The following is a 12641-nucleotide window of genomic DNA, read 5'->3' as shown; positions in this document are numbered from 1 at the left end:
GAACCCAGGGGACGAAGGTTGCAGTGAACCAAGATTGCACCACTGCACTCCAGCCTGAGCAACAGAGTGAGATGCTGTTTCAAAAAAAAAAAAAAATAGGAAAGTTTAGTGTTTTGGTACTCTGAATGAGAGGGCTAGGGGAAACGTAAAAAAATGATGGTATATGTTGATGCTCCAGTTTCACACATTAATGTTTTAATTTCCCAAAAATGCATTCCTCAGAACACTGATGTCGCAAGATGCTCCATGATAAAGGACTCTGTGGTTAAATCAGTTTGGGAAACACTGCCTAATAAAGCCACTCTAGTGAAGCCCCAAAGCACACTGGCTTAGCCCTCTCAAGGGGCCTGCAGAAAAGAACCTAGCACTGCCTGGATGCATTTGACCACAGAACCCTTTTAGGGCATAGCAACACTAACATCCCAGCAAACTAGCAGTTAGAAGATGTTTCTTTGGGAAATGCTGATCTAGGCCTTTTGAAAGAAAGTCTCAATAGCCTTGTTATCCCGGATTTGAGACTGAAAAACCAAACCAATCCTAAACGGGATAAGGAGGAAGTATCCAAAGAGCAAAAATCACGAACATACTTCAAGCCCTTTAGGGATGAAGATGTAAGTACTGAAAACACAAAGAAAATGTGTGAACATTCCTTGGCTGCCAGATATGAATGCCACTAGGATTGTTTGGTTAATGTCTGGCCTCCAAAGAGTCACATGTAGGACAGGTGTGGTGGCTTATTCAATAATGGATTGTTTGAGGCCAGGAGTTCGAGACCAGCCTGGGCAATATAGTGAGACCTCATCTCTACTAAAAATTAAAAAAAAAATTAGCTGGGCATGGTGGCACATGCCTGTAGTACCAACTACTCAGGAGGCTGAGGCAGGAGGATTGCTTGAGCCCAGGAGGTTGAGGCCACAGTAAGCCATGATCATGCCACTGCACTCAGCCCGAACAACAGAGCAAGACTCTGTCTCAAAAAAGAAAAGAGTCACAGATAACTACTGAACTGTCCTAAGACTTTCCAAATCATATCTGAAGGAAGAAAAAAAAATTTTTTTTTTGTGAGACAGAGTTTCGCTCTTGTTGCCCAGGCTGGAGTGAAATGGCATGATCTCAGCTAACTGCAGCCTCTGCCTCATGGGTTCAAGCACTTCTCCTGCCTCAGCTTCCCAAGTAGCTGGGATTACAGGCACACAACCACCACGCCCGGCTAAATTTTTGTATTTTTAGTAGAGATGGGGTTTCATCATGTTGGCCAGCTAGTCTCGAACTCCTGGCCTCAGATGATCCACCCGCCTCAGCCTCCCAAAGTGCTGGGATTACAGGCATGAGCCACCACGCCCGGCCAAAAACAATTTTTAGAAGAAAAAAAGGAAAGAAAATGCTATCCACCCCCATGTCAGGGTGCTGTGAACAGTATGGATTTCCTTAATTAAAACTCAGAGTAAACAGTATGGTACCTTCTCAAAAAATTGAACACAGAATTACCATATGACCCAGCAAGTTCACTTCTGGGTATAAACCCAAAAGAAGAGAAAGCAGGGACTCGAAGAGATATTTGTACACCCATGGTGTCATAGCAGCATTATTCACAACGGCCAAAAGGTGAAAACAACCCAAGTGTGTCCATCAACAGGTAAAGAAACAAATAAAATATAGAATATATATATACATATAGGAATATTATTAGGCCTAAAAAAGGAATTTTGACACATACTAAAATATGGATGAACCTTGAGGACTTTATGCTTAGAGAAGTAAGCCAGTCACAAAAAGACAAATCTGTATTGACTTCACTTATAAAAGATACCTAAAGTAGTCCAAATTCTTAGAAACAGACAACTTGAGAGGCCAAGGCGGCCAGATCGCTTGAATCCAGGAGTTCAAGACCAGCCTGGGCAACATGGCAAAGCCCCGTCTCTTAAAAAAATACAAAAACAAAAAATCAGTCGGGCATGGTGGCGGGCGCCTGTAGTCCCAGCTACTCAGGAGGCTGAGGTGGGAGAATGGCGTGAACCCGGGAGGCAGAGCTTGCAGTGAGCCGAGATCGCGCCACTGCACTGCAGCCTGGGCAAGAAAGCGAGACTCCATCTCAAAAACAAACAAACAAACAAAAAAAAAAGGAGCTGGGTGTGGTGGCATGTGCCTATAGTCCCTGCTACTCAGGAGGCTGAGGTGGGAGGATCAATTGAGCATGGGAGGTTGAAGCTGCAGTGAGCCATGACAGTACCACCGCACTCCATGCATTCCAGCCTGAGCAACAGAGTGAGACTCCATCTCCAAAAAAAAAGAGAAGAAAGAGAGAGAGAAAAAGACAGGAAGAAAGAAAGAAAGAAAAAAAGAGACAGACAGGAAATATTCATATAATGGTGACTGTCAAGGTCTAGGGGGCCATGTAGTTATTATTCAGTAGGTACAGAGTTTCGATTTTGCAAGATGAAAAATTTCTAGAGATGGATGGTGTAGATGTTTGCACAGCAGTGTAAAAATACTTAATGCTGGCTGGGCGCGGTGGCTCACGCCTGTAATCCCAACACTTTGGGAGGCCGAGGCGGGTGGATGACCTGAGGTAGGGAGTTCGAGACCAGCCTGGCCAACGTGGTGAAACCCCGTCTCTACTAAAAATACAAAAATTAGCCAGGCGTGGTGGTGGGCGCCTGTAATCCCAGCTACCCGGGAGACTGAGGCAGGAGAACGCGGGAGGCGGAGGTTGTGGTGAGCCGAGATCATGCCATTGTACTCCAGCCTGGGCAACAAGAGCAAAACTCCGTCTCAAAAAAAAAACAAAAAACAAAAAACTTAATGCTACTGAATTTGTACACTTAAAAAGTTATTAAAATAGTAAATGTTATATATATTTTTCCACAATAAAAAATGGTTCAAGGCCGGGTGCGGTGGCTCACGCCTGTAATCCCAGCACTTTGAGAGGCCAAGGTGGGCGGATCATTTGAGGTCAGGAGTTCAAGACCAGCCTGGCCAACATGGGGAAACCTTGTCTCTACTAAAAATACAAAAAAATTAGCCAGGTGTGGTGGCACATGCCTGTAGTCCCAGCTACTTGGGAGGCTGAGGGAGAATTGCTGCAACTGGGGAGGTGGAGGTTGCATAAGCCGAGATCGCGCCATTGCACTCCAGCCTAGGTGACAGAGTGAGACTGTATCAAAAAAAAAAAAAGGTTCAAATGGTAAATTTCATGTTATGTAAATTATTATCACAATTTTGTTTAAATCCTCAAAGCAAATGGGTTATGAGCCTTAGTGTGAAATGAACGTCAAGGTCAACAGGAATTATCCACCAAGGGTTTAGAGGGATAGACTGCCAACATGGGACACTCCAAACATCTCTATTTGGTTTACAATGTTTCTGTAGCACTTTTGTGGAACGCAGTCTCAAAAAGATCAATAGAGATACACAGTTCAGAGGTATGCAGTCTATCCCAAGTAAAAGGCGAAAAAAAAATCCAATTTCCCCCCAGCGCAATCCCATTTAAGATTCTTCCCTGCTGAACACACATAGCATCCCTACTGCCCAGGCCAACATGCAGCTCAGCCCTCTTTCTCTATGTTTGCTACCTCTGTGGCTCACGTCTTCCCAGGGTTTCAGGAAACGACTACAGAGCCCCCTCGCATGGGGCAGAACATACAGGTGGTTGGAATGAGGTGGGACAAAAAAAAAATGAGAGTGGTGGCTCATGCCTGTAATCCCAGCACTCTGGGAGGCTGAGGCAGGCGGATCACCTGAGGTCAGGAATTCGAGACCAGCCTGGCCAAGATGGCAAAATCCCGTCTCTACTAAAAATATAAAAATTAGCCGGGGGTGATGGCACACACCTGTAATCCCAGCCACTCGGAAGGCTGAGACAAGAGAATCACTTGAACGTGGGAGGCAGAGGTTGCAGTAAGCTGAGATTGCGCCACTGCACTCCAGCCTGGGCGACAGAGCAAGGCTCCATCTCAAAACAAAAAAAAAAAAACTGAAACAAAATATTTATCCTACTCTGCTTACTTTTTCAGGAAATGGAAAACCAGAGTATCAAAAACCACTCAACACTAACATTAAATCAGATCAACAGCAATCCTGATGTAGAGCTGGAAGGGCCCCCCAAAATCGATTCCAACCCAATCACCCAACCTCCTTGGAGCAAATGCCACCTGGGAAGTACTCAAAACCCTACAGGAATGAGCAAGTCTCCCGTCAATGCTCAACCTCTTCTATTTTGACTGTTGAACTGGGGGAAAAAAAAAAAAACAAGCACCAGGAAGCTAAAAGGCTCTGCCAAGGTCAAGATTTTGCAGTTAGGAGCAGATCTCCAGTTCAGGGCTTTTTTTTTTTTTTTTTTTTTTAAAGAAAAGTTCCTCAGTATTCTTTTGAGGACATCAAGTTGACATTCAAATTCTATGTGTAGAAAGGGAATGACTTTCTACTCTTAGACAGTGTGGATGCTCCACATGACTCCTGGCAGCCAGCTCCACACCACCAGTACCTGATGGGCAACCTTGGGAACTTCAGACATCAATGTCACACCACCTGCTTCCATCACAGACATACCGTGGGCGGTGATATCCCTATGTACATCTGGGGCTTGCTCAAGCCTTCCTCCTCTCCCACAGCCTCTGCCACCATGAGGTCACCACTTAGGAATCTGCATGTATATTTGAAGAGGATCTGGACAAGGATACATCATTCACTCTACACACAGCTGACTATTCATTCGTTCAACAAAAAATTATCGAACACCTATCTTGTACTAGGCTCTATTCTGGGCATGAGGACTATAACAGCAAATTCGGCTCAGGGAGGACAGCTCTGACACCTGCTTGGCATAGTATACAAGGAGCTCCCACAGAACCCTCAGAAACACCAGGAGATTCCCAGTTTTCTGGCTCCAAGGCTAGTTGCTGTCTACTACTGCCACTGTTGTGCTATATTACTCAGGGTAACAAAATGCTCTTCCATTTTTCCTACCATGGATTGTCAAATAGCACAGTGAAGTAGTTAGTGTTTTCGTTACTTTGTAGAGGAGATAAGCTGAGAAGGGTTAAAAACCTTGCTCAAGGTCTAAAACCTTGTAAGGTCTGATCATTACTACCTAGACCCACCATCCCACTCCAGCAACGACCGCCTGTGCTAACTGTATTATCGCACAAAGGTGGTAATGCTTGGAGTGGACATTCATCTGCTCTTTTACCTGCGTGACATCGCTGCTGCTTGTCTTCCTTTAGACAACTGCTCTGCCTCCCTCTAAAAACCCACATAGTGTTGGAATGGGCTGCCAATCACAGTAGCCCATCACCTTACCCTGTGGTTCCACTGCTGGGCACAGTGCCAAAGCTGAGCCAGTCTTAGTCCTCTAGCCCTGGCCACAGTGACCGGGCCTCATGTGGACACATAACACTGGCCAGACCAATCAGAATCCTACCATGAGGTTTGTCTGCCTGGGCTGATTGGATAGAGCTCCCTTTCTTCCCTGGTCAGGGGCTGTGAACATGAACAGAGGGGCCTGAGGTCATGTTCAGACCCGTGGGAAAAGCCCACAGCATCGATCCAAGAGGTCAAACGTCCCAAAGGCCAGTTTCCACCATCCATCCAAAGGTTGTGGAATATTCTAAGTCAATACATTTCTCTTTTTCTACCTAAGATAATCTGAGCTAAGTTTCTCTCATTTTGCAATAAAGGTACCCTGAAATGATACACAGATAAAATCTGCCCTTCACTTAAAAACCTCTTCTCAACCATTAATTTCAAATGCCTCTGCCACTTCCTCTTAAATAACACAATTAAAACCACCTAAATTAGCCATGCAGGGTGGCATGCACCTGTAATCTCAGCTACTAAGGAGGCTGAGGCAGGAGGATGGCTTGAGCCCAGGAGTTTGAGGCTGCAGTGAGCTATGATTGCACCACTGCACTCCACTGTCTCTAAAAAATAAGTAAATAAACAAACAAAAGAACCAAAAGAAAAACTACAACAGCTGGAGCTTTTACTTATGTCCCTTGCCCTGCTGACCCTCCAGGGCAGAGGGGATGAAGAAAAGGTGGCTGGTACCCGAAGGAAGTAGAGAGAGAACAAAAGGCCCAGGCAACCTCTGCTGAATAATAAATAACCCACACCTGACAATCAGCACCCAACTGCATTAGTCCCACTAGAAAAGCCTGGCAGGGTTATTCCCTTGGGGAAAAAAAACAAACTTCCAGCTCTAACTTCTGACAGTGTACAATGCCTAAATTCAAACCTCCCACTCAGCCCAGCCATTAAGGTCCTCCAGATTACCTCTGCATCCCCAATTCCCTTCCACCCAGAGCCAAGGCCAATCCCCTGCTCTGCTCAGGCTGGGTAAACACATGGCTGCTCTCTACGGCTCAGCCTGTGCGGTCCAGCCTACGCGGCCCACACGTCCTCCCTCCATGGCTCCAAGCATTCAGAGCCTCACTTCAACACCAAGTCCCAGCACATTCGCGAAGCTCTCCTCGGCTTCTCCAGTGGACGCTGCTGGCTCCATTCTCTTAAGTTTGATGAAGCAAGTCAGCCAGTTCACTAGGAAAGTAAAGAGGAGGCACGGGAGGTGTGGGGAGTGGGAACGAGAAGGAAACATCAGGCAATGAGCACGCGAGAGGTCCAGCAAGTTCTGCCATTTCTGCCTCCCAATAGAGGCCTGGTGGGAATGACTTGAGGAGTCCCACATTTAGATGGTAATGAGAGCCACTAGAGGTGAATGAGAGTATCTGGGGAAAGTGTGTAGCATACCGAGTTTTTTATAAAAGAAAAAGCCTGTTTGTGCATCTGTATCAGTTGACCTGTCTCATAATGTCACTCTCATGAGCGTCCCATTCCCCCAACAAGGCGGCAAGCTACGGACTAGAATTACATCCTGTGCACCCCAGCCCCTGTCTACACCCCAGCTCCACCTGGGCCAGGCACTTCAATGCTCCCGGTGACAGAGGCAGGCAGTGCAGCACCATTAGCCCCATCTTACAGATGAAGATACTGAGGCTCACCCCAGGGGCAGGGAGTTGAGAATCCTCAAGGGAAAAAACTCAGGTGTTTCCCCGAATCAAAGGGAAAAAACAAAGGACTGCATGGGGCTCCAAGTGACCAAGCTAGACTTGGTTACTGGGAGAAACAAGAGACCCAACTGAGCCACTCAGAAGTAAACAATTCTGTCTTCTCCCTACCACCAGCTCGGGCAAAGGTGTTCACTTGTTCCCCGCAGATCCATGTATCAAATCCGGGACGAGAAAGCTACATAATTTCAGAGTCCCACAGTGACTGGAAATGTCCTGAAATTGTAGTGGGAAGGCCTAACCAGGGAACAGGAAAAACCACCCCAGACAAGGAATCTGAGGCACTGGGCTTGGCCTTGACTCAGGCACCTTTCTGCCCTGCGACTTCTTCCTTACAGACAGGGCTCTGGAACCAAAGATCATAAGACACCACTCATCTCCCTGGGGCTGCCACAGAGTTAATGAGATATGAAGATAGGACACAAAATCCTGAATGACAATGCCCTATCAATACCAGAATAAGAGCCACACCTCCAACAAAAAAACCACAACACAGTGTGTCTCCTAGTCACTCCACACCCCCAGGCCTGAGCGTGGTAGGTTTAAATCTCTGGGGATCTAACTCAGCAAGAGTTGCCCCGATGGGTTGGGTTTGCTCACCTGCCCACCAACACCCAGGCACATGTCCTCCCCAGTTTCCTTCCAGTTCCAGGCCCCACGTGGTAGGCTGCTGCCGATGCAGACTCCCTCAGCACCCAAGTGCCAGTGGGGGATGGGCATTCTGGATCAGGAGCCCACACAGGGTGTGGAATCCATCAAGGAAGCTCCTAGGTGGGTGATGGCATCACCTCCAACAGAGAATCGGTGCCAAAGCAGCCACCCCTTGACGCTAAGGATCCCAGGGAGCCAGCTGGTTCCTCTCTCAGGCTCCGCAATGGCCTCGAACTGAGGCCAATTCATACCCAGAGCTGCTGCCCAGAGCACAGAGTGGAAATCACTCAGGAGTGGAAGGAGGCAGGACCAAGTGCTGGGTTTTCCTGACTATGGCTCCTCAAGGAAGAAGACTTCCATTCCTTCAGCCAGAGCTGCTCTCTTATGCACTGAGCTTTGACCATAAGGAACACTTCCTGGCTAAAAGAAAAAAAAGCAAAAAACTGGAGACCTACAACACAGCAATTTACCCTTCACAAAGGAGCCTCCCCCGCGCCGGGGCAGTGGCTCACGCCTGTAATCCCAACACTTTTGGGAGGCTGAGGCAAGCAGATCGCTTGAGCTCAGGAGTTCGAGACCAACCTAGACAACATGGAGAAACGCCATCTCTACACAATATACAAAAATTAGCTGGTGTGGTGGCATGTGCCTGTGGTCCCAGCTACTTGCGGGGCTGAGGCAGGAGGATGGCTTGAGACCGGGAGGCGGAGGCTGCAGTGAGCCGAGATTGTGCCACTGCACTCCAGCCTGGGTGACACAGTGAGACCCTGTCTCAAAAAAAAACAAAAGCCCCCAACACGCCACTGTTTGCTGACACACCATGTCACCCTCTTCCCCAGGGGCTTCAGGTGGCATCTTGCCATACCAAATGCTGCCCTAACTTTTTTCTTTCTTTTTTTTGAGAAGGAGTCTTGCTGTGTCACCTAGGCTGGAATGCAAGGGCACCATGTCAACTCACTGCAACCTCCACTTCCCAGATTCATGTGATTCTCCTGCCTCAGCCTCCCAAGTAGGTGGGACTACAGGCGCCCACAACCACGCCCAGCTAATTTTTGTATTTTTATTAGAGACGGGGTTTCACCATGTTGGCCAGGCTGGTCTCGAACTCCTGGCCTTAAGAGATCTGCCTGCCTCGGCCTCCCAAAGTGCTGGGATTACAGGCATGAGCCACCATACCCAACCAGCTTTTTTCTAATGCATTAAATAAAATGAACTTAACTTCTCCTTGAAAAGTATTTTTCTAAGGATTTCATGACCCTCTCCAAAGTCACATAACTCTGCATTGTGGTAAAACTGGGGTCTGAAATCAATGCCCTAGGGGATAAAATCCAAACCCTAATCTCTGCCTTCCTTAGAGGTCAAGACTAGCTCCTAGAACTTCAGCCCCATGAGGCCCCACATTCTCCACCAGACACGGAAAGGGTGAGACCTAATTAATGGCAATTGATCCATCAATCAATTTTCAGAGATTAAGGCGAGCGTTGATTCACATGCTTCCCAACGCAGACTTCCAGTCTGTACTAAGTCCTGTGCTTTACGAAAGACTTTCAGAAACAGATCTTAACTTCTTCATTCAGAGATAGATTAGATAGATACATAGATACAATTAAAAAGAAAAAAATTACTTCGTTGAGATCCCCTCTGTCCTTATCCTCATGGCCACATCTGACAGTCCCTTCCTAGCATCTCCCAAAGCACTATCCCAGGAAAGGACTAGGTTTGCCCAGTAACTCTGACATGACCACAACTGGGGGGAAAGAATGCAGGTTGGAGGGACAGAGATGCAAGTCAGAAGCTCAAAGTGGAGACGGGAGGGCCACCAATGAAATGACCTGCTGCGTGGCCAGCAATTTAGTCTCTCTGTCAGTTTCCTGTAGCTACAAAAATTGAGGTTAAGATGGCCAACATAAGAGAGCTGTTACCAGGAATGCCTTATAAAATCATTCCCTTAATAAGTAGGGCTTTTAACAGCCAAATAAATGGGTCCCATCAGCCTTTGACCTTCAGGTTGCTAAGGGCAGTTTCTCAGCCCTCTCGGTTCACTTGTTTTTCTTTTATACATATATCCTTATTTATTTTTACTGTACCTATCGATTCACTGTTAAAACAGGGACAAGACCTAGAAAGATGGCACTTTGTTTCCTGGCTCTGAACAAGTTAAATCAAACAATAGGTTATAATTCAAAATTCCTAGTGCCCAATACTTTCTGAGCATTTTAACCACTCCAAGCCAGAGTTTTCTCTCTGGCAAAGAATAACAGAAAGCTCACATAGTGGCAACGACAACTGAACGTGATAAAGCAGAGCGCCTGCCACAACAGTGGATGCCCAATAAATGCTAGTTCTCCTCCTCCCTCAGTGCCATGTCTTCTTCCTCCAGCTGCCTTGTCTAAAAAGGCTGGCTTCCACACTCCACGGCCAGGCCAGGACAAGCCTACCACTTGTCAGAAACTCCCGCCAGTATCCGTTCCTGCACCCAGACACACACTTACAAATCAGTCATCCCCAAGACCAAAGACACAGGGGTTCCAAAAGGCACCCTCAAGGGAACCAGTCACCAGCCTTCCTCGTTAAGCAGCTCTGTGCTCTCAGGGAGAGAACTTAGCCCCAGCAGCCACTACTAGGATTTTCCCATGGTGCAATGCAACTTCCCCAACTTTTCCGGGCCCAGTTTCCAAAGAAACCCAGGCAGGCATTGTGCACAATCAGCCACAAGTCTGGGAGAGACTGGGCTCTGAGCAGAGGAAAAGGAGCTGGGACGGCCAGAAAATGAAAAAGCAGCTGTGGCCCCGGCACAGGATGGCAGCGACCAAAATTTAAGAGTAGGGGTCCTGGCCCAAGTCCCATTCTTCTGGACGGTACCCTTGGTTAAAGGCTAGCACAGGGTGCCACAGCTGGCGGACGGTGAGGAGCCTCAGAAAAGGGACTGATGGACATCCTCCGAGGTACCCCCTACCCGCTACTGGACCTGGTGGCCCCCGGGGACCCTGTCGTCGAGGCACCTGAGAGTGAAGGCCTTCAGCGGGGGGCATTGTTCACAGCGAACGGCGGGACTGGGGGAGACGGCGGGACTTCGGGATCCGCGCACCGCCGCCTCCCCAACTGGGCCAGAGGAGCGAGTCCACCGAGGCCATCGCCAGGTGGAGCGGCGGCCCCGGCGAGGTACCCTCGGCCAGCAGGAGGGAGAAGCGGAGGGCGCGTCCCAGAGGCGGGGGCCAAGGGTCTGCCACTCACCCGCGCCTTCGGCGGGCTGCGGCGGCCCGACGACGCCGTTCAGGTAGAGAATGGGCAGCAGGTGAGGCTGCGTCTTCTCCAGCGCCGCCCGCAGGTCCTGGAAGTGGTCCCGCTCCTTGGCCAGGAGCAGCTTGAGCAGCAGCTCCGCCTTGGCGCCTCCCGCCTCCTCGTCCAGCTGCCGCCGCTCGCCGGGACTGAGCGCTCCCGCGGCCTCGAGCAGCCCGAGCACGGCTTCCACCTCCGTCATGGCCTGGGCCAGGCTCTGCTGACACTGGGCGAGCAGCTCCCGGCGCTGGGGCTCCATGGTGGCGGGCCGCGCCGCCCCGCCCCGCCGGACGCCTCCCGGGCCCCCCGAGGCCGGCGGGCGGGCAGGCGAGCAGGCGAGCGCCTCGGCAGCAGCCCTAGGGCGCCGGGAGCCGTGAGGCGGCGGGAGCCATGGGCCGGGGCCGGGGCCGGGGCCTGGGCGGGCTGGGGGCCCGGGGCGGCGGGCGGCGCTCAGCAGCGGCCGCCTCCCGGGCTCCGGAGCGCAGCCATGTTGGCTGCCGCGGCGGCGGGACTGGAAGAGGAGGAGGAGGAGACGGAGGAGGAGAAGGAGGAGGCGGAGGTGGGGACGGCGGCCGGGGCGCGCCCCGAGGCCGGGCTCCAGCCGGGCATGCTCCCCCTCCCCCTCAGCCTCCGCGCGCGCCGCCCGCCCCGCGAGAAAACTCGCCCCGAAAGCCGGGCCGCGCGCCGCCCCCAGAGCAAGACTACAACTCCCGGGAGAAAGTCGCCTGGGCCGTGTTTCCCAGGCTCCCGACGGCTCCGGCCCGGCTCGGAGGCCGCCTCGGCCCCCGTGCACCCCGGCCCGGCTCACCGGGACCCCGCGGCCGCCACCCGCTCCGCTGTGGCCACAGCCCCGCCGCCGCCGGCCCGTCCCTCCTCTCTCCCCTCCCCAGGCCGTCCCTCCGGGAGGCGGCAGCAGCGGAGGAGGGGACGGGCGGAGGGGAGGGTTCCCCGGCCCGCCCGCTAGGCGGGGACGCGGCGCCGGCTGGTTCCCGGTCCCCCGAGGCCCAGGCGCAAACGGGGGTGGGGGACACGGAGTCAGGCCTGGCACGCGGCCAGCCCACAAGCTGCTGGAGACCCCCTCATACAAATCTTGCCCCCAGTCCAGAGGGTCCTAATCTGAGAACTCCAAAATACACCCTGGAGACAAATGGTGGGGAGGGTTTCCCCTAAATTTGGACATCTCCAGATTAAGACCTCCGCCGAATCCGTGAGGCTTTCCCTCTCCAAGGAGCTCCTAAGAGAATTTCCCAGTAAAATCGCCTCAACTGCGGTAAATAGGCTGTTCCCTGCGCCAGCATTTGAGAAGAGCTGGTCCCCAGAGTGTAAAGGAGTTGGGATGTTGGCAGGAGGAAGGATGTGTCGCCGGATGAGGAAAAGAAAGGTGGGTGTCTGCGGTGCAGTCCTTGGTCTTTCTGGCAAGTGAGGCGCTCTCCCCCTAAATGTCTCAGAGGGAGACAAATCAGCGGACTACCTTGCTTCCTTTGATGACCTGGAAAGGATCTGCAGTCCCCCTTAAAGCCCAAGAATGTCTTCTCTTCCACGACAGCCGTTTGTGGACACATACTGCTTACCTCCCTGACTGCAGGACAAGGTCCTTCAAAGCTGGAACTCTGACTGCGCTCAGGGACCCCGCAGTGCTCCTCTGTAGAG

General features: G+C 50.9%; 1 protein-coding gene across 4 annotated transcripts in view; it reads right to left on the bottom strand.

Moving 5' to 3' along the window:
* The window catches only part of DLG5 (discs large MAGUK scaffold protein 5), a 136136-nt gene extending 124238 nt beyond the window's left edge, over window positions 1–11898 (bottom strand). For 2 of the 4 annotated variants that reach the window (XM_031015233.3, XM_055353792.2), the window contains exon 1: window positions 10947–11898. In XM_031015233.3, the coding sequence (XP_030871093.2) occupies window positions 10947–11250 (304 nt within the window). In that variant the 5' untranslated portion in view covers window positions 11251–11898. The remainder of the gene's footprint in view (window positions 1–10946) is intronic. The other 2 variants (XM_031015232.3, XM_031015234.3) reach the window with 2 other exon arrangements.
* Between the last annotated feature and the right edge of the window lie 743 nt (window positions 11899–12641).

The sequence above is a fragment of the Gorilla gorilla genome, chromosome 8 (genome assembly GCF_029281585.2).
Source record: "Gorilla gorilla gorilla isolate KB3781 chromosome 8, NHGRI_mGorGor1-v2.1_pri, whole genome shotgun sequence".
Classification (NCBI taxonomy): domain Eukaryota; kingdom Metazoa; phylum Chordata; class Mammalia; order Primates; family Hominidae; genus Gorilla; species Gorilla gorilla.
The sequence above is the reverse complement of the archived record's forward strand: the minus strand, read 5'-3'. Positions and strand labels throughout refer to the sequence as shown.